Consider the following 26973-nt stretch of genomic DNA (forward strand, 5'->3'; position numbering starts at 1 on the left):
AAGGATTTAATGGGGCAAAAACAGAACTATATATAGCTGTCAAATTTTCCATTTTTTAAAAGGGAAATTCCCTTATTCCGAATAGGATTCCTCGTGAGAAAAGGGAAAAGTTGACAGCTATGTATCTGAGTTTCAGCCTATCTGCCTGAAAAGAATAATGTTGTAGGAAGAGCGCTTAATATAAAAACTGAGGCCTAGTTTCACTGAGGTGGTGAATTTCCATCCAGGCTGTACAATTTCATGGTGCAGGGTGAGGGTTTGTATAATTGAATAGCCCTCCATTAAAAAATGAATAAATCCAAAAACAAACTCCTTTCTCTGTCAGAAGATCAGATTCCGTCTAGTTTTCTATGTACAGTAGTGTGATTTTTGTGTGTGTGGAAAAGCATTCAACCCCAAGAGTTTCCAGCTGCCCTCTGAAGTGGTGTTGCCAAGACAGTAAAACTGCTTCGGTGACAGCTACAAATGCCTGACTTGACCAACTTCCCCTGTGCTGTCCTGCAAAGGTGCCTGGAGCTGCCACAGTTAAAAAACCAACAGCAGTCTTTCTGAAGGTTATGCTCAGCATAGCAGACAACTGCCTGTATTTAATAGTAATCCTTATCTCGTGACCATAAAAGCACAAGCTTCCATGTGCACTTCAAGGATAAGCACGTACTGAGAGGTTTGGAGGTGTGCCTTAACAACTTCTGTGGAAAACAGTTAAATATAATGCTGTGCTTATTTGCTTCCGTGGAAGAGGTTGCTGTAAGAGATGCTGCATTTGCCAGACTATCCAAGCTCAGGGGAAAGGGTATACAACTCAATGGCTTCCTCAGCTTCAGCACTCCCAGAAGCCTTCAGTGTACAGTACTTGCTGGTTCCAGCTACAGGTCTTACAAGCCTCTTTCCATTGCAAATAAGTGGATTCACCCCCACCAGAAAAACAAAACCCGCTCATAATGCTTTCAAAATGATCTTCAGAGAAGGGAAAGTACAGAGAGAGGCTACCCAAATGCTGGATTTAATATTGTTTTTGGACAGTATGCATACCCTTGAACATTTCTCCGAAGGAAATAGGGGCATCCTATTCAGTCATCATCGTCGCCTTTATACCCTGCCCATCTGACTGGGTTGCCCCAGCCACTCTGGGTGTCTTCCAACATATATAAAAACCTAATAAAATGTTAAATGTTAAAAAAAACTTCCCTACACAGGTCTGCCTTCAGATGTCTTCTAAAGGTTGAATAGCTACTTATCTCCTTGTTTCTGGGATTGCATAACTCCATACATGAGCCAGGATTTTTGTTTGGGGGGGGGGGCAGGCCTTTTGTTGGGAGGGCCAGAACCTGGGTTTACTATGTATTTTTGTAGATTTGGGTGCCCCTCCCTTCCCCCCCAGCTACGCCCATGGCTCCGTACCCTCCGACATTTCTTCGATGAAAATAGGGACATCCTAAGGAAACGTGGGACATTCTGGGATCAAATCAGAAACCAGGGCAGCTTCTGTAAATCCGGAACTGTCCCTGGAAAATAGGGACACTTGGAAGGCCTGGGTGATTGCATTTAGCTTACCACTGCTTCTAGGAGGAGCGGAAGAGAAAAAGAAGGTCCAATGGAATTCACACCTCCCATTATTCCTACTTTGATTATTAACAGAGGCCTGAGGGCCCCATTGTAGCAGGTTGAAACAAGCAGCATGCAGCAGCCCGTATATCAGACCGAAGCAGGCGCAGGAAATTGCTGCAAGATGGGCAGGACTCAAGAGGCAGCAGAAGGATAGTGTGAGCCACGGGCTGCCAAGGTATGAACGTCAAATGTTTGTGACCCACAAGATAACTGTGCATGGGAAGGAGAGAGGCAGGGAAGGCTGCATGCAGTATTGAATCCATCCTCAGACAATGGAGTTACGCTGCAGGAAGAGGGAAGGAAACTGTGGGCAGCTCCATCACAGGGAAAAGAAAGTGGCTATGACCTGCTGTATGTTCCAGGAGGAAAGGGTTGTCATAAGGGGAGGGTTGGCAGAGAAGCTTCCAGGTTTTGCTTTCATGTAGGATGTTATTTTGACCAACCCTCTCTGCCTCTCCTCCTCCTTTGTGCCTCCAGCTAGGGAAGGAAAGGAAGGCTTTGTCTCTGATCTGGAATGATATTCTTTGCAAGCCCTTGAGGGGAAGGTGGAAGGAAGGAAGAAATCTCCAGGAGCACACATTTCGCTAAAGACTCTACAGTGAAAACATGAGGACTCCACAGCAGGTAGTACAAAAGTCAGCTTTTCTCTCTTTCTGTGCTTTTAATTTTTTTTTTTTATCCAATTGCATTTCCTCCTCTGTTTGTGTATCTTCCCAGCTAGTAGGCTACATGTCTGCGTGCTCAAAAATAACTTGGGTCAGGGGTTAAAACGGCCTTTCCTAGACCTCTGACATTAAGATCTTACGGTGTGAGTTTTGGAATGCAGAATTTGAAATTTCAAAACAGTATTTGTTTTCAGCATCCTGATCCACAGGTCAAGAATGAATTTTGTGTGTTTTCAATGCCAGGCCCAGCTTTTTAGGACAGATTAATTAATAATTAAGATGGTAGTGCATTTGAGCATGTACAGAATGCCGTTCCACCCCCCTGGACCATCTACAGCCATATTAGGCCAGAGGCTGTCATTTTATGGTAATACCTCCCTCTCTCTCTCTCTCTCGAAATTAAGCAATGGGTATTCTTAGAATAGTTCCGCTCCAAGAGATATATGAATGCAATGTTTTCTTTACTCTTTTAAAAAAATTGCCACTTTTTGTTGATGCACCTGTGCAGTCATTATAGAGTAGTCTATTAAGTTTCCTTATGTCCTAGTTTTCCAAAGATTTGATTTATGTCAAAGATACACTCCAACTGTCCCTGTTTATCTTGTTTTCTGGTACCAGTCTCTTGTAGAACGCTATAACTCTTTTTCTGTTTGGGGAGATGCCAGAAATACCTTTTAACAATTTTGTTAGCAGGCACACACATGCACTAGAGTTTTTCAGGTTGAGCTTGCTTTCCCAGGTTCCTTGATGTTAGATATTTGAGTGGTGGGATAGATGCATCTTGACTCTGTGCATGTTCTCGCACATACATGGTTACAAAATTCCAGTGTCCTGCCTCCCACCTGGCGACCCTCCCACCCCACAAAGTAGGGGCTTATCTGGACAGTAAATATTGTTGCTTTTTATCTGGTATTGCCAGATGATCCACGGTGGATTGTATTGGATATTAAATATTGCATTTAATGTATTTGCATTTTAAAATGCAACTTTCAGAATACAGGATGGAAATTCCAAAATGCGCAATTGCGGGTGCGAGAGAGAGAGAGAGAGAGAGAGAGCTCAGGCAGTAATCCTTGGGTATGAGAATGGGGTTTTAGAGATTCATAAGGGTATCCATATTTTCTTCTTTGGAAATGTTGCAGGGCGAGTATGAAAAAACTGCAAGTTGCAACCCAAGGTAAGTTCTGGAAGTCTTGAAATCATTCAGATCTCTGTTGGGGCTGTCTTCAGTGCACTTGGGCATTGCTGATATTCTGGAGCTATTTGTTTCTCCAAACGAGTGAAGGCACAGAATGGGTCACATACGGGCAACATAATTTTTACATGAATTTGGACTTTTCTCCCTTAAATAAATAAATTGTAAGAATGTCATTGTGCATCACCCCCTCCCACCTCCACAGGGTGCCTTATCACAATTCTGGATTTGCATGAAGTCAAGGAGGGGGTAGGGAGGAAAAATCAATGCAAAACAAAATCGAAAATTCTTTCTAGTAGCACCTTAGAGACCAACTGAGTTTGTTCCTGGTATGAGCTTTCGTGTGCATGCACACTTCTTCAGATACCTGAAGTGTGCATCTGAAGAAGTGTGCATGCACACGAAAGCTCATACCAGGAACAAACTCAGTTGGTCTCTAAGGTGCTACTAGAAAGAATTTTCGATTTTGTTTTGACTATGGCAGACCAACACGGCTACCCACCTGTAACTAAAATCAATGCAGTTTGCACAACAACAAACTATTGCATGGGAATGAGAAGAAAAGACCTTAAGAGGGGGAAAGTGATTGTTTAAAACAATGGCAGAAGTTTGAATGAAGCAGAGGTAATAATAATAATAATAATAATAATAATAATAATAATAATAATAATATTGTTCTACAAAGTGATGTTCCAAACACTGTAAACATTCATGTAAGCATTTTCATGAATACATTCTATGTGATGTGAAGAAAAAAGCACAACCACATCCCCTAAGCGAGAAGAAGTGATGGCTCTGTTTTCAAATACTTTTTTTCTTGTAATTTCAGGCATATGAGGACTCAGGAGAGGTTGTGAAAAGACATCAAAAAGCCAAAACCATGTTCCTTTGTGCTCTGCTGTTCATCACTTTCCTTGGCCTCCTGCTAGTCATTATCTTCACCGCTGTTACACGTAACCTAGGTACTAGAATACTCCTTCCCTCCAACTTACTCCTTTCTTGTCCATATGAGGGATTTCCCCTTATCACTTGTTCTCTCCCTTTGAAATGTAGGCAGCCAGTGGCTGGGACCAGTGGCTGTGTCCACATGTAATGCTAAACCATGGTTTTAGCATAGCATTGGGGAAGCTGGGTCCATCCAGAAGTTGTTGGACTACAACACCCATCACACCTTACCATTGGCCATGCTGGCTGGGGCTGATGGAAATTGGAGTGTAACTGCATAAGTTCCTCAACCCTGATTTAGTGTTTATGTTGACAAGTCAGCACAAGCCTGAGCAAAACGTTGATTTTGCACACTCCCCTGTCCTCCCTACAGCCGTTGCCTATTCTCTGCTAAACGTTGTCCCTACATTTCTCCAGAAACATGCAACACTGCAACATGCCTTGCTTTCCTGCTGAGGTTGCGGAATTCCCTCAACAACACTATTGATCCCTGTGATGATTTCTACAGCTACACTTGTGGCAACTGGGAAGCTAACCATACGCGGGGGCTAAACATGCCGTTGGTGAATGTCTTTGATGTGCTATTGGAAGAAAACCAGCTGATCATGAGGCGGCTCTTAGGTAGGAACAAGAGACAGATGGTGGCTGCTGTGTTTGGAATCCTTTACTGACACCTATTGTGGCGGAGGGACGGGGACCAATTCCAATAGGACTATAATTGGATGTGTCAAAACATCATCCATCACAAGAACACACATGCACCACTAGCACTAATAATGTTCACCCTACGCCATCATAAGAAGGTTTATCTAACTGGTGCATCCATCCATCATTAAAAGAACCATACCTTGCGCAGAACCATTTTAGATGTTAATTTTTGATGTTGTAATGCCACCACTAGGTAATATTTTCCTGCTGTTTTGATGTGGTGAACCAAAATGTACTTTAAGGGGAAGGGAGGGGGGTTGTTTTTAATATATACTGAGCCTAAGCACATGTGACTGTCACATGCCCATATATCCATTCCTTTTAATTCCTGCTTATATTTATTCCTCCTGCCCCCTTCCTTCCCTCTGATGTCTTCCTCACTGTCAAAAGTTATATTGCATGTTTTGCAGTTTAGCTGCTTGTCCTTTTTTTAAATCATGGAGCTGTGCAAAGCGTTGGCCACGTTGATTGCACAATTTTAAGCAGACGGCTGGAATTCTTATAGCTAATAAGAAATAGCTACCATATATACCCGAGTATAAGCCGACCCAAATATAAACCGAGGCACCTAATTTTCCTACAAAAACCTGGGAAAGCTTATTGACTCAAGTATAAGCCGATTCACCTTTGCCGCTGTGGAGGAGGAGGAGGAACAAGCAGCCCGAAAGCAGCCCTTTGGGCTGCTCCTTCCTCTTCCTCCTTTGCCGAGTTTGCATTTATGCGAGCAGTTCAGGAATGGAACAAGCTGCCTGGGGAGAGTAAAGAACCGCTGTTCTTGTACACTTCTTAAGGAATGGTTGACTGGGGAGAGCGGGTGGCGGCACGAGTGGAGAGAAAGGGCTTCTTTCTCGCCGCCCCCACCGCCCGCCTCACTCGAGTATAAGCCGAGGGCAGCTTTTTCAGCACAAAAAATGTGCTGAAAAACTAGGCTTATACTCAAGTATATATGGTAATTTGTTCTATGCTACATTTGAAATTCAGCCCCATCATTGCCACCCACTGCATTCTGGTCCTTGTTGCCCTTTTAGCACCGTCAGGTCACAATACTACAGTGACAGTAGAAGCCACAACTGGCAAAATTCCCCATCAGGGTCTAGACTTCAGAACTAGCAATGACACGTCCCCTTACCTTCCTACTGCCTTCTTGCCAATGTAGTATGCAGCCCATCTTGGCTATGTATACTGTATAGACAAGAGGCAGAAGAGAGACTGGTCAAGAAGCAGGATGACTAAAAGCAGTTCTGTCTCTTGACCAGACTGCCAGCATTGCTGTTCCACTGTGTATTTTATCTTCTGCCATCTCCAGGTTAATTTGCTCCGCCTGATGCAGGCAGCTTGTTAACTTCCGACCGTTTTTTGTATGTTACCTGCCTTCTCTTCCTCAGAAGAGCCACACCTGGGGTTTAACAGCTCAGCAAAGGAGAAGGCTGTACAGTTTTACACCTCTTGCATGAATACAGAACAGATTGAAGCTCGAGGTGCTCAGCCTTTGGAGGAGCTCATAGATAAGGTGATGAACGCACACAGAAGTGAACATTTCCCCCCACACTTGCACAGATAGGCCCTTGAACATATCTAGGTCCATCCCCTTCCTATCAGCAGTAGAATAAAGCAACAAGAAAGTTGGATAGTTCAACTCATAAACAATCTGTATCTCACGTCACTAATGAGCTGGTGATTGTTTGGTAGGTTGTATCAATATTCGTTTTTGGCATGTATCCACAAAACACCAGCATTCCTTACAATGTGCCATATCTTATCTTTCTACCCTTATTTTCTGTTATATCTCAAGTTGAGACTAATGCACCTTTTGGCATTTGCTCTCATTTGTCCCTGTTACCGTTATCTCTTCCCCTCCTTCAGCGCCTCCCACTATTGAAATTTAGATTGCAAGAGCTTTGGGAAAGGATTCCTTAGTTTGGGGTTTTTGCTAATCTGCAAAATTCCATGCATATTGATGGTGCCATAGTAATCACAATCTTACTCTCTCTTTTTGTAACTGATAAAGTGATCATAACGTTCACATCAGTCAAACATTGATTTCTCATACATCACTCAGTGGAATTTATTTGACATTTTGGAAAACCTAACTCATTTTTGTCTTTGCTCAGATTGGTGGCTGGAATATCACAGGAACCTGGAAGGAGACAGATTTTAACCAGACTCTTCAGATACTCATGGGAAAATACAACACGTTCCCTTTCTTTATAGCATTTGTGGGACCCAATGCCTCTGATCCAAGCAACAATATTATCCAGGTAGGGAACACCAGGGGGCAAAAGTTGGATGTCAGAGTTGGATCATGAGAAATTCAGCCCTATAGGGGAACATTTTAAGAAAGTCTGCTGCCTGAAATCCTGCAGAGATGCTGCCAGTCAGTGCTTGCTGTGGGTGGGCAGAGTTCTGAATCTGTTTTGTGTTTTAGAGAATTCACAAATCTACCAAACTGAGCCAAGTGCAAAAGAAACAGAGCTAGAATTAAAGAACAAGGCACCACTGACTGGTCATATTCAGAGTCTAGCTCATGGATAGGCAAACAAAGGCCCAGGGGCTGGATTCGGCCCAATAGCCTTCTGGATCCGGCCCGCGGATGGTCCGGGAATCGCCGCATGTATTGGCGTGGGGATTCTGATCGTTTGGGCTGCGCCATTTCCCCCCTTCTCCCTCACCCACACCGCGTCAGCGCCTCCTCCCTCCCTCCTCCGGGCTTCTCCCTGCCCTGCCTAGAGGAGGAAGGGGGCTGAGCTTTGTTGAGCTGCAGTTGGCTGATTACCCTTTTGCGCTGCTCATCGTCCCCCCACCACCGCCACCAGCCCATGCCGCTCACAAGGCACAGGTAAGCAGCCACGGGGGCTTATCCAGTGCTGTGGAGAAGGGAGGGGAGAGGCGGGTCCCCCCCCAAAAAAAAATATAATCCGCCCCCCCACAAGGTCCGAGGGACAGTGGACCGGCCTCCTGCAGAAAAAGTTTGCTGACCCTTGGCTAGCTCTTTGTTTTTAGAACTCGAGTTGAACTGAGCCCACAACCCTTTCACCCAACACTCTGCTCCTAGTTAGCTGCCTTCATTTCAGCAGCCTTGTTTAGCCTTTAAACAACTGCGAATCAGAAACCAATGAGCAGGTCCAGAGCTGTCTACCTTTCAGTGCTGTCCAATATACAGCCAAGCATACAGAGAGCTGAGAAAGTACAAGTTGTGGTACAATTTGGACTTGAGTTGATAAGGGAGCACTTGGGCAGACCCCACTGTATACATGTGTGCAGTGTGCATACATGTCAAATCACCATCTGTGCAAATGCAATTAAAAACAGCATGCGCTGACATGGTAGGCATTTGCTACGGGCTCTGCTGTTTCCATTGGAGGGATTTCCACAGAGTTCAGTATTTACCGTATTCCCCTCCCCTTATGAGTTGCAACTTTGGCATCATTAAACCCCCACAATCTTCTGGCTATTGATTTCATTTGTTATCCCATCTATAATGACATTCATATTTATTCCGTCCATGTCTTCCTCTCTCAGATTGACCATCCAGAGTTTGAGCTGCCTCCAGAAACACAGTTCAAGAAACCAGGGACTTATTCCCAGGTAAAATGTTAGGTCCTACATAAAATAGACAGTTGGTTCACAGCCAGCCTGCCTTGGTGTTGTATGAGAAACCATTGTTTGGAAAAGTTATGGATGGAACTGCTGAGAACTGAGGAAGTGTATTTGCATGTGCAAACATATCCTGTGGGCATGGACATAGCTAGGTTTTTTTTGCGGGGGGGGGGGCAGGCCTTTTGTTATGTGGGGGCAGAACCTCAGGAGGAGCGCCTCCACCCCCATTATTCAGCCCGGACACTGAGATCCAGTGCTGAGGGCCTTCTGGTGGTTCCCTTACTGCGAGAAGTGAGGTTACAGAGAACCAGGCAGAGGGCTTTCTTGGTAGTGGCGCCCGCCCTGTGGAACACCCTCCCATCAGATGTCAAAGAAATAAACAACTACAGTGGTACCTCAGGTTACAGACGCTTCAGGTTACAGACACTTCAGGTTACAGACTCCGCTAACCCAGAAATAGTACCTTGGGTTAAGAACTTTGCTTCAGGATGAGAACAGAAATCGTGTGGCGGTGGCACAGCAGCAGCGGCAAGCCCCATTAGCTAAAGTGGTACCTCAGGTTAAGAACAGTTTCAGGTTAAGAACAGACCTCCAGAACGAATTAAGTTCTTAACCTAAGGTACCACTGTATTTGACTTTTAGAAGACATCTGAAGGCAGCCCTGTTTAAGGAAGTTTTTAATGTTTGGTGCTTTTAATATTCTGTTGGGAGCCACCCAATATTATTATTATTATTATTGATTTAGGGGGGCAGCTGCCCCTCCCTGCCCCCCTTGGCTACGCCCATGCCTGTGTGCCAGGGCTGCTAGTCTGGAGGTAAATGGAAATTCCAAAAGCAGCACATATGGGGAAGTCAGGCCAGAGTCAGGTTGGCTTTTACAGGGCCAAATAGAACTGGATTGGCTGGGGGGGGGTCACCTGATCCTGGTGGTATTTGTATCTTCAGTAAAAATAAAATAAAATAAAATAAAATAAAATAAATATTCCTTCCAGTAGCACCTTAGAGACCAACTAAGTTTGTTATTGGTATCAGCTTTCATGTGCATGCACACTTCTTCAGGAATTTTTTAATTTTTTAATTTTGTTTCGACTATGGCAGACCAACACGGCTACCTACCTGTAACTTATATCTTCAGTGCCATCTTCAGGCCATCAGCTGTGGCAGTGCTTGAAGAGCAGGAGGTGACAGGCTAGCTGCTCGTCATTTAACAGGTTGACCTTGCGGCACAGGAGATAAGATGCCTGGGGTCCCACTGCCAGGAACTTGGTTTTGGACCCCAGGCGACATATGTTATATTATCTATTTATTTTTACCCTGACGGGACTCAAGGCAACTTACAGATATAAACAAGATAGAAAAATCCATTATTAAAACGCAAATTAAACACTGATAGAATTAAAACTATATACATATATAAAATCTGTTTAAAACATACCAATATTGGCAATTAAAAACAGCACAGCACTTGCCCTGGAATTAAAAGCAGCCAGTTCCCAAAAGTCTGGTGGAACAAAGAAGTCTCTTCACCTGCAAGGAAGGAGCCTGTCTAGCTTCTCTAGGGAGGGAGTTCCAAATTCTGGGAGCAGCTCTCTCAGGACCCCACCAAGCATGCCTGTGAGGGTCGCGGGACCAAGAGAGGGGACTCCCCTGAAGATCTCAAAACCTGGGTAGCTTCGTATGAAGGAATACGGTCTTTCAGATAGCTTGGAACTAAGCTGTGTAGGACTTTATAGGTCACAACCTTTCCTTTGAATTGAACCTGGAAACAGACCGGTAGCCAGTGAAGCTGTTCTCACAAGGGAGTCGTATGCTCCTTATAACCAGCCCTGGCCAACAATCCGACTGCAGCTCTTTGAGCGGGTTGAAGTTTCCGAGCACTTTTCAGCCCCACATAGAGCGCATTACAGTAATCCAAACAAGGTGTAAATCGGGTTCTACCTTGGGTAAGAGCACGTGTTGCGGTCGGGGCCTAGCAAGACACTAAATTGACCTGTGGGGAGTGGCCGGACACTGGCCTTAGTTAGGATTGGGTCAGGCGGAGTTACTGGGCAAAGTTAGATGTAACAATTTGTGATGGACAGGCCAGCGCCCTTTATAATCCTCTGCACGCAGGGTGATCCCTCTCTTGGCTTCAAGCTTCGGATCACCCACCTGCCCCCCCCTGTTTTCATAGGCCTCTGCTTTGACCTTGCAACTGCCTGTCATGGGGTCGTCTGCTTTGTGGCAGGGGCCCAGTAGGAATTTTTCCATCTGGCTGATTGGCTGTTGCCATTTGGTTTTCGCCTACTGCAGTAGCAACTTGTCACAACTTGTAAGGTTGGCGGTTAGGCATTGGTTATGTTTGGATTGCTCGGATGGTGAGGCCCCACCTCCGCAATCATGTTGATGTTGGTACAGGGAATTCCGTTAAAGGAATCCGGCGGCTTTTATGCTTTGTCCGAACCCCCGGTCGGGGGCTAGGGCCGTAGTCAGAGCCCCCGGGACCGCTGGGGAGGGGGAGGTTCCGTCCCCAGCCTCCTTAACTCTCCCCAGCTGCATTCTCCCGACGCTGACTGGAGGTCAGCAGCTGTCCCGGTTGGACAGATAGTCTGAACCAATGCCTACGCAACCACTCACCGAATTTGTATTTTAAATAAAGTTGTGGCCTAAATTATTGCCAAAAACCCAAACAAAAATATGTCTCTGTGTTTAATTCTTGGGGGGTGGCTTGAGGACCTCGACACGCAACTAAAAGGCATGTGTCACTACCCCATGTCTGCATTGCTACAAATTATCTTGGCCAGAGAAACCAACGTTATATGTAAGTGCTTGACCTTAAGTACGGGTTGAGTTCAAGGACAGGTGGATAGTAAAGGGCCCAGGGAAGGGTAGGAGGTGTCTGAAGAGTTTTATTCTTTGGTGTAATGGATCAAATGGCTCAGAGATGGAGATTCTGTTTGACGGCAAGGTTTCTTTTACAGGTTCTGCGTTTGTACTTCCAGTACCTCACAAAGCTAGGACACCTGATGGGAGGGCGTACAGACGTTACCACCACTTACATTGCCTTGGCATTCTCCTTTATCTCCAACCTCCAGAAGGCAGTTACGCCCTTGAAGATGCGAAAGGAAAAACGGATGCTATTTTACTCCACTACCATCAAGGAGCTGCAGGTATATATACATCCTGCAGCCATACACGGCACTGTGGTCTAAACCACTGAGCCTCTTGGGCTTGACAATCAGAAGGTTGGCGGTGAGCTCCCGTTGCTCTGCCCCAGCTCCTGCCAACCTAGCAGTTTGAAAGCACACCAGTGCAAGTAGATAAATAGGTACCGCTGTGGCGGGAAGGTAAACGGCGTTTCCGTGTGCTCTGGTTTCCGTCACAGTGTCCCATTGCACCAGAAGCGGTTTAGTCATGCTGCCCACCTGACCTGGAAAGCTGTCTGTGGACAAACGCTGGCTGTCCTTACAGGACATACTGGTTCCCCCCCACCCGAAATTGTTCCATTTTTTGTTGTTCATGAGTAATCTATATTATAATGCACTAGGAGGTTTGTGAAATGGCTGACAGTGATCAGTTGAGTCTTCTTTACATCCTAGAGAGGCAGGCTAAGTAGAAGGGTGTCTGGTTGCCATGGAAGGAGAAAGAGAAGATGCATGGGCCTGGGAAAGGAGGAGTCAGAGGTAGTCTTCATTGGAAAAACTGGAGTTAAGAGGCAAACAGTCAGTGGAGGAGTACAACTGCCTTCATGCCTCGCTTGTGGGATTCCCAGAGGCATCTAGCTGGTCACTTCTACATTAGAAGGATCTTTGGTCTGCTCCAGCAAGTTTCTTTTGGTTTTGCACTCATTATACAGTAAGCCTGCGACTTACTGCATTTAACCTGTGCGCGTTCAGCTTTATGCATATAGCAAAATAATAACGATAATAATAATATAAAAGGGGGTGGGAAGTGGGCAGGGTTCCGGAAAAAATGACTTTGGCAATCCTGCCTGCCATTGAACCCAGTGGGTTTCGACTATACAGTGGTATCTCTGGTTGCGAACACGATCTGTTCTGGGGTGCCGTTTGCACCCCGGAAATTCCACAACCAGAGCGGCGCTTTTGTGCATGTGAGAACATTTCCAGAATTTCCACGTTCTTAACCTGAAAAAACGGAACCTACAGCATCTTACTGAGACACTTCCAAATAAGATTTTCATGTTCTAGTTGCGAGGGTTGAGTGGGTGCTTTCTATTTTATGGGCTTCATCCAACTAAATTCTGTTTACAGTAGAGTAGACCCATTAATGGGCCTAAGTTCGTCATGTCCATGCACTTCATGAGTCTACTCTGAGTAGGTTTCCATTTACCTCTCCCTAAAAGGAAGTATGCACTATTTAACTTTCACATGAACATGGGCATAGGATCTGATTGCCCATTCCAGTGCATGGTGTGTTCTTCATTCATTCATCCATCCATCCACAGTATGAGCCTTTCACTTCAACAACCACCACTAAGCAATGCTTACTGGGCATTTTGCAATTCTTTCCCCCTGTAAAATCATTTAATTCTGTTTGAAACTCTTTTAAGGAAAAGGCTCCTGCCATTGATTGGCTGTTGTGCCTCCAGGCTGCTTTCTACCCGGTGCAGCTGAACATGTCTCATCCAGTTGCTGTGCATGACATGGAATATTTGAAAGGGATGTCGCAACTAATTGGAGAATGGCAGCACAAAAGGTGAGGAGTTGGTGTGTGGTACTACACAGTGGTGTGCAGTGATTTTCTTTTTGGTAAGGGAATAGTTAGGGCCAGAAGTGCCACTGAGTAACTGAAAACCCGTTCTCTTAGGGTTCTGTAAACATCATACCCAGTGCTATTTTTATGGAAAAAGAGGTGCTGGAGCTCACCATGAACTTCTTCTTTGTTCTCTTAGAATGGCATTGGTGCTCACCTGAGAGTTGCTGGAGCCAAGCTCCTGTGAGTTCTAGCTGAAAAAAGCTCTGTTCATACCTGTGCCTTTTTATTCTTGCACATTTGAAATACACCTGTGATGAAGTGAATTGCACACATTTTATTTTATTTTATTTTATTTTATTTTATTTTATTTTATTGCAGGGATGTACTACAGATCTACATGATACTCTATCTGGTTAGGAATCTGTCCCCAGCTCTCGACAGACAGTTTGAGGAAGCTCATCAGGAACTGACAGACAAGTTGAATAGTAGGGCAACAAACTCAGAAATGGTGAGCTTAGTTCCTTTATCTCCCACATTTTAACAGTGAGCTGGAAGTTCCGCTTAGAAACTTCCACTTGGGCATTAGGGGCATTGGCGCTCAAGGAAGGGATGAAAGGCTCAGCCACACTTCCTGTTGTCCCACTGCTTTCCCCCAGGGAAAACTGCTCTTTAGTGCGCAGTTGGAGCAAACAGCAATTTGGGTTTCCCCAGATAGATGTTTGCTCCAATTAACACTAAGGAGCGGGTTTTTGCTCAGAAAGGAGCAGGGCAAGGGGGAAACTGCTTGGACTCATGTCTAAAAAGTGCGCGTCAAGCAGAAAACCAGCTGGACCCATGCTTTCTCGGAACTACAAAAGTGGATTGTGGACAAGCCCCAAATGTAGAACTTTTCAAGGAAGCGAGGATCATGGGTTGAATGGAGCCACAGAAATGTGTGTGTGCATACATGCGGGGGGGGGGGTTGGCTCAGCATTTGCTCTCGTTTTCCAAAGCTATATATTTTAATGTCAGCGTTGTAGGGGGCATAAGCAGCTGTAGCAGACTCTTGCGTAGCTCTTAATCATCTTTGGACTTATTCAGGAGAGCTTCCCAGTGGATTGTGCCATGTGTCATCTTTCTTTCTTTCTTTCTTTCTTTCTTTCTTTCTTTCTTTCTTTCCATTTTAGGTAAGAGCTGAGCGTTGGAGAAAATGCCTACGTGAGACCAGCATGTTCTTTGGCCCTATACTTGGGAAGATGGTTGTGCAGGAGACTTTCCCCCAGAAGGCCAAGGATCTCGTAGGTATTCAACAATGCGAGACATAGATTCACTTTCCTTTATCCTGCTGTCCTTCTCGCCTAATATTCATAGAGAAACCATCGACCCTTTGCTGAAGAGGCTTGCCGATCTTACAGACAAGTCTAAACTAAATTCTCTCCTCTTAGGCAAAGATCACAAGACGACCTGGCTGGTAGCCAGATTCTGTGCCCAAATTTGTTGGCACAGATCATCCTCTAGAACTGTATTATTATTATTATTATTATTATTATTATTATTATTATTATTATACCTAAGTGCAATGGCTGCTCTTGACTGGTCTGGGGAATACACATTTTGGCAGGGGGAATACCGCTGGAGAGTAAGGAATTCACATCCACTATTCTATACCAAGCATGGCTTAGGGCAGGGGTAGGCAACCTAAGGCCTGTGGGCCAGATGCGGCCCAATCGCCTTCTCAACCCAGCCTGCAGAAAGTCCAGGAATCAGTGTGTTTTTACATGAGTAGAATGTGCTCTTTTATTTAAAATGCATCTCTGGGTTATTTATGATTTAAAGTTAGCTCCACCCCCCCAGAAGATTAAACACAATTTGTCCAGGTCTGTAAATAATTATAGTTATAATATTGTATGGTATGCCAGGCCATGTGGGCTGATACAGTACAGTATGATGTTGAATGATATTGAATTAATGAGGCAGGTTAACGAGATCAGTAAAACAGGGTGCATTTCCCTACACCAGTAGATGATAGGCTGTATGCTTATGAGAATATTTTATTATTTTGCTAGTTATGCTGTTTCAAATGTTCCTTTTTTATTTGACTTCACTCAGTAATGCTTTCTTTTGAAATGTTTAAGATATTTTTTTTGTTAACTTTGCTCTGCTAAATGTGCATTCTACAACTGACCTCCCCTGTAGTGGTTTTTAACAAATGTTTAGGATATTTTAGTTTCCTGTTAATTATGTTTGGATGGATGTTAATTGTCTTTAAATGTATACTTTATATTTGATTTTTTTCCAGTAATGCTTTGTTGTGGAATGTTTTATTTTGATGTTTTAATGTGGGTTGTAAACTGCTTTGAGATTTCCCCCCCTTTACAAATATTAAGCAGCATAGAAATGAAATGAATAATAATAATGCCAGTGACACAGCATTTCTATGGCAATGACTTTGGCTGAACCATAGTTTAGGGTTATGTGCAATGGGGAGCCTCAGAATTATGCCCCCCCATTTCCTCTTCCTGTCCAGCATGAAGCTTTTGCTTCCATTTTGACTAACCACCATTTTTTGTAATGTATGAACCCTGAACTGATGTTAATGTTAACTATGGCTTAGGGAAACAAGACAGGATCAGTTACAGGTGGGTAGCCGTGCTGGTCTGCCATAGTCGAAACAAAATAGAAAATTCTTTCCAGTAGCACCTTAGAGACCAGCTGAGTTTGTTCTTGGTATGAGCTTTCGTGTGCATGCACACTTGGTATCTGAAGAAGTGTGCATGCACACGAAAGCTCATACCAAGAACAAACTCAGCTGGTCTCTAAGGTGCTACTGGAAAGAATTTTCTATTTTGTTAAGACAGGATCAGAAATGTTTGGCACTAGTCAACTTAGTTTTACTTAAGAGTGCACATATTGGAATTAAGAGCCCTAAGTTAGTCATGTTCATTTATTTCCCTGGGTCTGCTCTGAATAAAACTTAATTGAATACCACCCTATGATTTAAAGTTAGCTTCACCCCCGAGAAGATTAAACACAATTTGTCCAGGTCTGTAAATAATTATAGTTATAATATTTTTATTATTTATACCCCGCCCATTTGGCTGGGTTTTCCCAGCCACTCTGGGCAGCTTACAGAATATATAAAACATAATGACAAACAATAGTTACAGGAAAACTGAAGCAAAATTTCCAGTCCTTTCCTTGCAGCTTCATGGGAGGCTCGTGAACCTGATGTTTGTTCTTGTAACACTAAACTATGAAGAAGAAGAAGAGTTTGGATTTGATATCCCGCTTTATCACTACCCGAAGGAGTCTCACAGCGGCTAACATTCTCCTTTCCCTTCTTCCCCCACAACAAACACCCTGTGAGGTGAGTGCAGCTGAGAGACTCCAGAGAAGTGTGACTAGCGCAAGGTCACCCAGCAGCTGCATGTGGAGGAGCGGAGACGCGAACCCGGTTCACCAGATTACGAGTCTACCGCTCTTAACCACTACACCATACTGGCTCTCAATGCTGTGGTGTAGCATTATGTCTAAATGCAACTGATGTGTTTCCTTAATCGTGTGATTTCCCTATTTTCTCTGGCCAGGCTGAGCAGATGTTCTCTGAGATCCGAGATGCCATCCACAGCCATCTGGATCAAGTGGAGTGGATGGGAAGTCAGTCCCGCCAAGAGGCCAAGGAGAAAGTATGTATGTGTGCCTGGATGGCTATGAGGACAAGGTGTGGGTATGTGGCTTCATGAGAATCCAAATATGGCGAACAACTGTGTTCTCCAGCTCAAAGTCCTTGAGATCAGTGGTTAGGGCCACAGATGGAGCCATGAATGTAGCAGGCAGAAGTGTTAATTTACTGACAAGTCAAGAGCTGATCAGGCTCCTAGTATTTATACTAGTCCTCACTAGATGTCTACTAGTCACAGGGAATGATGTTACATACTTCCTTTTCTTCAGTATCTGAGCTTGAAGCTACATAGCCCTAGATTGCTCACCAGCCTAAGTCCCAGCAATGGACTCTTAAGGTCTATGGTTCAAGCCCCACAGTCCTTGACAGAGGTCTGCGTACTGCTGAGCTTGCATTATCCACCTTAGTGAAGGGATATGGGAGGCCTTGAGTAATAGTCACGTATATAAATCTTAGGAGAAAGAATTTGTTTACGTTCCATATTCATTGTCAGGGACTGGACTGAAGAGGAGGAGGAATGGTGGAAATCGCCCCCCCCCTTTCTCTTGTAGCTTCCAGAGAAGGGGAAGGCAGTATTAAATTACAGCGGGGCTCTGAGGAAGATCACAGCTCAGACGCAGGCGAACAGCAGAGTTATGAGGTATTAGAAGAAGGGGGACGCACAGCAGCCAGCTGACTCGTCACTGGAAAGCATAACTGACCCCCCTTCTCCCAGAACACGGCGTTTGTTAAGAGTGCAGAACGCGGCGTTCGTTAATGGGGAATGACTGGATTTCTTTGTCTCTCACCATGTTGACTGAATAAACTCATTAGGAAGGACTATCTTTGTTATCTGCCTGCTTCTTGCTGCCACCAGGGGAGGGAGAGACTTCCCCAAGCCTGACATTCATGTATATAGTTTAAAAGGTGTCATTGGATGTTGAAAGCAAAACAACATCAGTCCTCTTGATAATTTTCTTGTATTTTTAGATTTATAGCCTCCAGGTGGAGATTGGCTACCCAGAGAGCATCCTCCAAACAGATGAAGTTGACAATGAGTATCAAGAGGTGGGTTGATCAAACATTGCTTGCAATTCCATGGTATTGCCTCCTGAAGGGATGTTCTCATGGCACAGGAAGGTTTCAGTTTCACTGCCCTGGAACTCTGTTTCATGGTTCTCCAGTGACATTTGAATCCAGCCTGTGGCTACTATTTCATTGGCTCCTCCCCAAGAGAGTTGAGTTTCTGAAGACATTTTCCTCAAATACTCCTCAACCATTTTTAACGGCGTCTGCCGTACCTTCCCACCCACATGCACACAGTAGGATGCTAGCTCTGGGGCACTGTGGGGGAAGGATGCAAAATGGTGGCCAGGCTGCCAACACAGTTAGGGGGAAAGAAAGAAGCCATGCTGCCACCTCTGCTGATGCTGAGAGATCTCTAGTTAAAGTTTCAAAACATCCAGCGCAAGAAAAACAGGAAGTAGGCATATTTTGTTCATGTGTGGCTGGATACTCTAGGAATTTACAGTGGATTTTTGGAAACTTCAACTAGAGCATGTTTTTTGCTTAGATCCTAACAGTCTGGTGATTGGAGGATTTTCTCACAGCATTTGCTTAAATCAGATGAACATGAAACCATATTCAGACAAGCCTGCCTGATACACTGCGTACTCAGGTTCCACGCTGGAGCAGCTAATCTGTTTATTAATAGTTGCCTTATGAGTGAAAAATGTTTGTCAGTTTACAAAGCAATCCAAACCTACAGTTCGCTGTGCAGGGTGGGAATTGGACAAGGCAGTGGGGTCCTTCTGCCAGCGAGTGGGTGTATATCTGTCTCTACTACCATGGAACACCCGGCTGTGCCCATCTAAACTATTTGATTGAAGCTACTGCAGGTGACTCCTGCCAACCTAGCAGTTCAAAAGCACGTCAAGTGCAAGTAGATAAATAGGTACCGCTCCGGCGGGAAGGTAAACGGCGTTTCCGTGTGCTGCTCTGGTTCGCCAGAAGCGGCTTAGTCATGCTGGCCACATGACCCAGAAGCTGTACGCCAGCTCCCTCGGTCAATAAAGCGAGATGAGCGCCGCAACCCCAGAGTCGTCCGCGACTGGACCTAACGGTCAGGGGTCCCTTTACTGCAGGTGATATTCCCACTAGCATATACTCTGAAAATGGAGTGTTGAGGGGGGTGGGGGGTGAGCTAGTCAAGGATCTGCTGAATCCAGTCAACCCAGCTGCCTGCAAGTTGTGGAAATGGGCCCAGCCCAAGCCTCTTCATTGCACCAGCCTGCAGCAAGAGCTGCAAACCAGAGTTTTCATCCACTATGCAAGCTGCGCACCAGGGTTTTGTATTGTGCCCTCGGGGTGCTATTAATCCACAACAGGTTGTTTTGTCTTACTTTCACCTGTCTTTCAGTCACTATTATATTTTATTATTGCGTTCCATAGTTTTATATTTTGCTGTATTTTAAAATGACTCGTCTACAATATATTCAATAAACTTTTAGTGCTTTTTTAATGCACTTGACTTTTACATTTTGTCTGTATATTGAGAGTGCCAATAAATTTTGTTCCGTCTCCCCTTCTAATCCTATTGCATGATTTTTCCTTCAGCTGCAGATTTACGAAGATCACTTTTTCCATAATGTAGTTTCCTGCCTGAAGTCTCTGAGGAAGAGATTCTCCCTGAGACTCATCAATCCCCATCTACAGGATAAGTATGTTCTTCTTGTACGATGAAGGAGAGATTATGTGAATGCAAGGCAGGCAGCGAATCATAACAAGGAGAACTGACTTTGCTCCATTCAGTCCCTTCACAGTTTTGTGGATTCACTCCCATTCTACGTGTCTTGTTTTAATATGGAGAGTTTCAAAAATTAATTCCAGGACTGGCACGTTACAATTTGCTACGGCATTAATTATCCATCTTTGTATTAATCCACTAGCACATATATGTGGCAGCATCAAGATCTTTTTTACACTGTAGTTGAACCAATGTACATAGGTGGTAGCTGGCAAATGCTCTGTGGTCTGAAGAATGTCCAGCAGATTGCTAACTCAGTAGTGCCACTGCAGAAACAAGATCAAACAATTTGGAACTGCCAAAAGTCGTTCAGATAGGGCTCATTTTAGAAACATCCCTGAATCGGATGTACTTAATGACTTAACACTTGGTGGCAGGAAGGGGAATATGAGAGAGGACTTCAGTGACAAATTGTCACATATGAGATAACTTCCAGTGATATGAAAGCTCCCATGATAGCTCATTCACAATTCCAACTCATCCCTTGGTGTTTTGGCTATAATGTAATGAGTGCATCTCTTTTTGAACTGGTACTTAAGTGTAACTACTAAGGTGAGACCAGTTGAGTAGGTGAGGAGGGACGAGATGGGGAATAAAAATCATCGCCCAAGTCATTCCTGCCTTCACCGCCATCTTTTTCCCCTTAACGTTCTATTCCAGTTGGGAAGTTCCCCCATGGTCCGTTCATTCATACTATTCACTGAGGCGTCACGCTGTCGTTTTCCCTGCTGGAATGTTCCGCAACCCTTTCTTCCATATTGAATTTCCCAGGTAAGGAAAGTGGCGCAGAATTGCTCGCAGAACTGCTGCCCTTCCATTGCACTATGCTGCAAATAGCGGTAAAAAACACACACACCTGCCAAAGCAGTTTGATCAGAAAGTCTAGTAGCGAGACAGAAATGTGGGCACAAATAATGATGGCTCTCCCATGCTTATTTTCAACAATCTGAAAAACAACTGTAACCTTACTTAGAATACGGAGTCCACAAGGAGGGAAACAAAGCATGCAGCCCTTTGCTGATGTTTTGCAGGCTTCCCACATAGACAGCCTGTAGATTACAAGCCATGGAGGTTTCGCTAAGCCCTTGTCTTGTGTGTTTTTCAGTGCGGTGAACTTTGGAGCCATGGGGTTTTTCATGGCGCACGAACTGCTGCACTCCTTCTACGATTATGGTATGTAGTGGGAGGCATTGTGGGTAATCTGCTGCACCTTCCGTTAATTTGAACTTGTGGGGTTTTACTTCCCTAAGTGACAAAACGACTCATTATTACCCAGCTGTTCTGTGTGCCGAAACCCAAGGCACCAATTTCTCAACTGCAAAGTGGCTTTGGAAGGAGGCAACTTTCATTGGAGAAGTGACAGGTGGGAGGGAGGTCCTTAACCCTTCTCCCTCAGGTTTTGTCCGCCCTTCCACCCACCCACAGCCTCCTTTGCTCCGGCCAGAGTTCCGAACCCATGTTTATTCCTTCACCAATGTGGATCTGGAACCCCAGCAGTGGGGAAAGTGGCTAGCAGAGGGAAGGGGAGAAAGCAGCTTTCTCCTGGCCATCACACGTTGCCCCTTCCCAGTGTGCTTTGCAGAGACGAAGCAGTAGCCAAGGCTTAAGTACATTGGGTAGCTAGCCAGTTAGCAATTCTGAACCAAAAGTGTAAAATGCAAACTGACAAGCTTACAGACTCTGAAGTTAAGACAGAATTTAAATCTACTGAAAAACCCAGCAAGTTCTGTATTCACCCCTTTGCCTTCCTTTTAGTTGAATCCCCTCCTCAAGAAGCAATCCAGCTCATGTCCCAACCCATCCTAAGGCACATTTAAAGCTGCCCTATCTTGGCACTCACAAGCACCTCAATTAAATGGAGGAACAAAAATAGGATGAATGAGATCCTTCCCCCCCCCCCCGGCATCTTCCATTTTTGATGATGTCATAATAATGGAGCTCTGAATGGTAAATGGTTTGTGTAGACTCTATATTTATATAGGCCCAAGAAGAAACGAAGTCCAGCCTTGACTTGTTTGTAACCACATAGATCAGGCTTCCTCAACCTCGGCCCTCCAGATGTTTTTGGCCTACAACTCCCATGATCCCTAGCTAGCAGGACCAGTGGTCAGGGATGATGGGAATTGTAGTCTCAAAACATCTGGAGGGCCGAGGTTGAGGAAGCCTGAGATAGATGATACAGTTCTCCCTCCCTCTTTTTTCCCTGGACTGTACAGAGTATAGAGCTTATACATGTGGGTCTTGCTTTACCAACATTCACTATGAAAAAATTCACTTAATCCAAACATGAGCAACTAGTACCCAAAGTTCTCTACACACACTCCACATTCAGATAACCAAGAAGGGAGCATTTTTCCCTTGTTTGCCTTTTGCTGGTTGACTGAGGGAGGGACGGGAAGCGATCAGACAAATCAGAGAGCATTTTTTTCTGGGCTTTGCTGGTTTATTTTGGCTTCTGGAGGGCAAAATTCCATGGTCAGGAACGCATTAATAATTTCCCCATAGGAATTAATGGAAATCATGGGCTCATTATGTGAACTCTAGCCTAGTGAACGATTTCCAGGGAACACATTGCTGGTGATCACCACTTGGGACTTAACCATCCTGGTTTTCCTTTTGGTTCACAGTGTTACCCGAGAACTGTCTTGCCTGTGATATGAAAACACTGGCACAACGTATAGACTGTCTTGTGAAACAGTACGAGAGCTACTCCCTGAAGGGCCACAGCATCAATGGCTCTTTCACCCTCCTGGAGAATGCAGCGGATACTGGGGGACTTGCCATGGCTTACCAGGTACCAAAATCTGATAACCATCAGAGCTTGCAGGTATTCCACAGTCCTCACTTGCAGCCACCTCCTCCTCCATGCTGTTTTTGCTAGATTGTGAAATGGAGTGTTCCACAATCTGTAGCGTTTACCAGGGTCCGGCACGTTTGCGTTGCGTTGCTTTGCTTTCTGTGCCTGGCAACTCCTGGCTATTAGCAGAGTTCAAAGCCACAGCGGAAACTTGTGTGTAACTGCCAAGGCAGCACAGCAATAATTCACAGAAGCGTTGTCTTCTTAACGAGCTGAGTTTGTTTACAAAAACAATAAATCTTCTCCCGGAGTGCTCAGTTCCATGACTGCTCCGGTCAGTGAAAACGAAACCAAGAAGAACAGCACACACAGACAAAGACCGTATGTGAACTGCCCACACAGTGACCAGTGCGTCACAGCAGAGCACTTAACTCTTTAGGCTCTTATACTCTCCACAGTTTTATCTCTCCACATATCCTTGTTGCCACTGTCTCTTAGGTGGTCTTCTTCACATCACCCCACTATGGTCCACCTCATTTCTTCTTTTATATCTTCTTGCTAAATCCATTTGAACTTACTTTTCTTAATTGTTTACCCCACAGCGAGTAGGTATTTGTGTTTCCACGCTTTCATGGATCTTAATTTATCATCTTAAGAGTGTTAGTGGCTGCTCTCAATGATGTTGTCCATTAGCATTGCTGCTAGATGTTTCACCTTCATCTTAAGAAAAACTGGGTGGGGGAGATTTTCATGCGGAGACACAATTTCACCCAAGTACACGTGTTCAGTGGTTTGGGTACAGTGCTCTTTTGGAGTGAAAACTCCATGTAAAATGCCAACTTCTTTGTGATTTTGAATTTATTATATATGATCATTTTTAGTCTGTGTTTTTAGATCTTTTTTCTGTTCTATGATGTAAATTGCCTTAAGACTGTGTAGTCTAAGGCAGTACATTGCTGTTGTTGGTATCCACCTGTCTTGAGAGACAATGGAGTATGCCTCCAGGGGTGAAGTCAAACTGTTGCCTATATGTACATACAATACATACAGTAATGATGATGATGATGATGATGATGAAGATGATACAAAAAGAAGATTGATTACACTGGGCAAGCTTATATGCAGATGTAATCAATAGAACCGTGCAAAATGGGCGGAGCAGAGGAGAAATGGAGAACAAACCTGTAAGACTTAGCAAACAGAGTCCTATTTCCTACTCTGCCGATGGGCACTCTCTCCCTTGGGGAATGAGAGGTCATAACAAGGGGCTCTGCAATGATGCTGGGACCTCAAATCTTCCATTTCCCGCTGGGCATCTTCCAGCCAGACAAGGGAAGAGCAGAGTGCAACTCATAAGGTCCAGTGCCTTTCTTTTTAATGGCAGGTGTTCCCTCCATAAAAGTCCCTACTGCTGCAACAGGTAGGGGAGGAAGACAGCCAGAAGGATCCAGGAAAGAACAGGCAGGAGCAAATCCCTGCAGAGTTTCCTAGTGCATTTCCCAGTAACCACTGAAGTTCTCTGGGTGTCCTAGTGCAAAGGAGGATTCTCATTCAGAGGATGCTGTTGGAAAGTCATGCTTGAAATAGGGAAATGTGTTTTGAGAGTTGTGATTGAGATTTCTTTTCTCCCCTTTTGCCCACAGGCATATAAGAACTGGTTGGAAAAACATAAAGAGGTGAAGAAGTTGCCTTGGCCTGAGGTCTCACACCACCAGCTCTTCTTCATGAGCTTTGCCCATGTAATGTACCCTTTGCTAGCTTTTCTTGTTTCTTCTGTTTTGCTCTGGCTGGCTTTTAGCTACACCAATCCCATCTCACTTCTCACATCCTTGCACATTGCCTTCATGCTTATTGGAAGCGAGTGCAAAACTATTTTTTGTAGGGCAACAGCAATCGCTCTTCATTTCTCCTGAGCTTTTAAAACTGTTTTTTGCTTCTGATGTAGTTTGAGAACAATTAGAAGAGGCAGTATTTTATATGATAAAAAATAATTTTTCAAAAAATAGTACAGCACACTAAAGTCAGAAAGGAATTAATTTCACTTGCTTTTCATCTCTTTACTTATTTGAGAGTCACTGCATCAAATGTAGTGGGGTTTACTTCTGAGTAGATCTGCATGGGATTGGGAATTCTAATCTGAGGTAGTCATTGTGAAAATTGAAGCAGGGTAATCTTTATTCCAGATTAATGTAATGCAGAAAACCTTTTGTCTGCCCATTGTCAACTCTCGCTCCTCCCACCACTTGCACGAAGCTCCCCACAGATTACCCTTGAAAAAATATGGTCCTCGACAGAAAAAAAGTTTGTCTGCTTTGGACCCATACAAGCCATACAACAACATTTATACAGGGTGAGTCTTTTAAAAGAGGCCCTGTGGAACATGTGTACTCTGTATCCATGAGGCCTCTTTTAAAGGACTCACCCTGTACATGGGTGTTTTCCACCAGTGTAGATTTTGCTGCTCAGAGCTGGCTTAACATCTTTTCAAGTAATGTTTGAAGCCTGACGAAAACCTCCAAGACTTGTTTCTTTGACAAGAGACCACGGTGGAGCAGATAACTATAACGAACATGGACAATTTCCCCTGTACAATACCACCCCAAAGAGCTGATAATTATTTGGGTGCTTCTCTCAAGGCTAGACTTTCCATGTAATGTGAAAGAAGACCTTAACTGATGCAGCTATCGGGACCTAAAGGTCCTACTTTACGTTACATGGAAATTCCACAAGCCAATTTGCTCTAGAATATGTGTGGTTCCTCTGCCCCCAAGCTTTCTATCCCACAACGAAAGCTGAGCGGAAACTTGACATAGAGGAATGTGAAGGAGGAGAAATGACTCACTTGTTAACCACAGGTCAATTATTCACACACCTATCTTCTCTGCAGGCAATGTGTGGGCACCAGAGCCCTGAAGGACTGCAAACCTTCTTGCACAGAGATCCACACAGCCCCCCGCCACTCCGTGTCCTTGGGTCCCTAAGCAACAGCGAGGATTTCTCCAGGCACTTCCACTGTCCGAGTAAATCACCAGTGAATCCAGCTGTGAGGTGCCACATCTGGTAAAAAAAAAGATGCTGAAGAGCATGTGGGACTGTTGGTGCAAAAAGATGGAGACAGACACTGAGGGCTCATGTGGATTCGGTGGTGTCAGCGAAGTGCGCAGCAGACACTTACCCCATTCCTTCCATGTGCAATGCCCCTTCTTCCTCTGCTAAGTCCATCCAAGTGGTCAAGGTGGAAGAAGATTCCATCAAGAAGGAAGAGAATACAGAGAAGATACTGTGTTGCAGAAATTTGCTACTTCTTAAAAAAATTTTTTTTACCCTAAATGGCCTTAGGGACAACTTGGAACTGAGGAACTGAAGATCAGTTGGCAAGTCTCTGGTGACTGTGTTTAGTGGCTCTTTTCTAATCAAAGATGAAAATAACAGTGAGAGACTTTCTGAATAGTGTAACCCGTGCTATTTTTCTAGAAAAAGAAGTGCCGGAACCGTGAACGCCTCCTTTGTTCTCTTATAATGGCTATGGCGCCCACCTGAGAGGTGCTGGAACTCAGTTCTGCCAAGTTCTGGCTAAAAAAAAAAAGTCCTGACTATAACCCCATGGAACAATGAGACACTAAGATTCAATTCATGTCAAACATAAGATGTGCTAACTTAGACCCAAACCATGACCTAGTTCTTGGTGCCACAGGACTTGTTGTTGTTTTTTTTGCTGTGATAGACTGTCTACCCCTCTCATTTAAAGTGGTAAATCTGTGTCTGTACTACTTCAGAATGCAAGTAAGGGTTCATGTGTCTGCTTATTCTCCATACAAAAATTTGTTTCCATATAGAAAACTAGAACAGAGTTCCATCTTGCCTTCTCCTTTACACGCTAGTTTCATAAATTCAGGGATTATTCTATATGAAGGAGTATTCCATCATCGAAGTCTGAAGTCGTACGCTCAACACACAAGTTGACCACTTCATTGAGAACTAGGCCTGCCATGGTTTGATCTTCTAAATCCCCAAAGGCAAGCCATAGTTTAAAGTTGCTTATTTGCTTTTGTCCCCTCAGCTTCATGTGTCTTCCTCCACCTCCATGGTGTAGTGATAAAAGAAATGGTGATAGCTATGGTTTTGTGAATTTAGACTGTGCTAAACTATAGTTAGGGAACACCATGGTTTCCAAACCCATTTCAAACCATGGTTTCTAACTCTGGTTTGCTGACTGTTAATAAATTATGGCCTGTCAATTTAGACATCGCACCAAAACCATGAAAAGTTAAGGTTTGGTGTGATGTTTGACTTGAACCTAGATGAATGTACATTGTT

At 44.4% G+C, this 26973-nt stretch overlaps 1 protein-coding gene across 5 annotated transcripts; it reads left to right on the forward strand.

Moving 5' to 3' along the window:
- The first annotated feature begins 1630 nt into the window (after positions 1–1630).
- Positions 1631–26973, forward strand: KEL (Kell metallo-endopeptidase (Kell blood group)). Of its 5 annotated transcripts, XM_033173562.1 has the most exons (20): positions 1631–1783; positions 2086–2232; positions 3416–3450; positions 4298–4430; positions 4831–5034; positions 6507–6631; positions 7233–7379; positions 8641–8706; positions 11679–11867; positions 13268–13413; positions 13792–13921; positions 14580–14690; positions 16980–17078; positions 18044–18121; positions 19670–19773; positions 20520–20630; positions 20965–21032; positions 22487–22653; positions 24300–24395; positions 25544–26973. In XM_033173562.1, the coding sequence occupies exons 4-20, from the start codon at positions 4349–4351 to the stop codon at positions 25718–25720; spliced, it is 2100 nt and encodes a 699-aa protein (XP_033029453.1). In that variant the 5' UTR covers positions 1631–1783; positions 2086–2232; positions 3416–3450; positions 4298–4348; the 3' UTR covers positions 25721–26973. The 5 variants fall into 5 exon arrangements, with proteins under 5 accessions (XP_033029453.1, XP_033029449.1, XP_033029452.1 ...); XM_033173558.1 differs by lacking the exon at positions 3416–3450; XM_033173561.1 differs by lacking the exon at positions 3416–3450 and having other exon boundaries at positions 6510–6631.

The sequence above is a fragment of the Lacerta agilis genome, chromosome 16 (genome assembly GCF_009819535.1).
Source record: "Lacerta agilis isolate rLacAgi1 chromosome 16, rLacAgi1.pri, whole genome shotgun sequence".
Taxonomy (NCBI): domain Eukaryota; kingdom Metazoa; phylum Chordata; class Lepidosauria; order Squamata; family Lacertidae; genus Lacerta; species Lacerta agilis.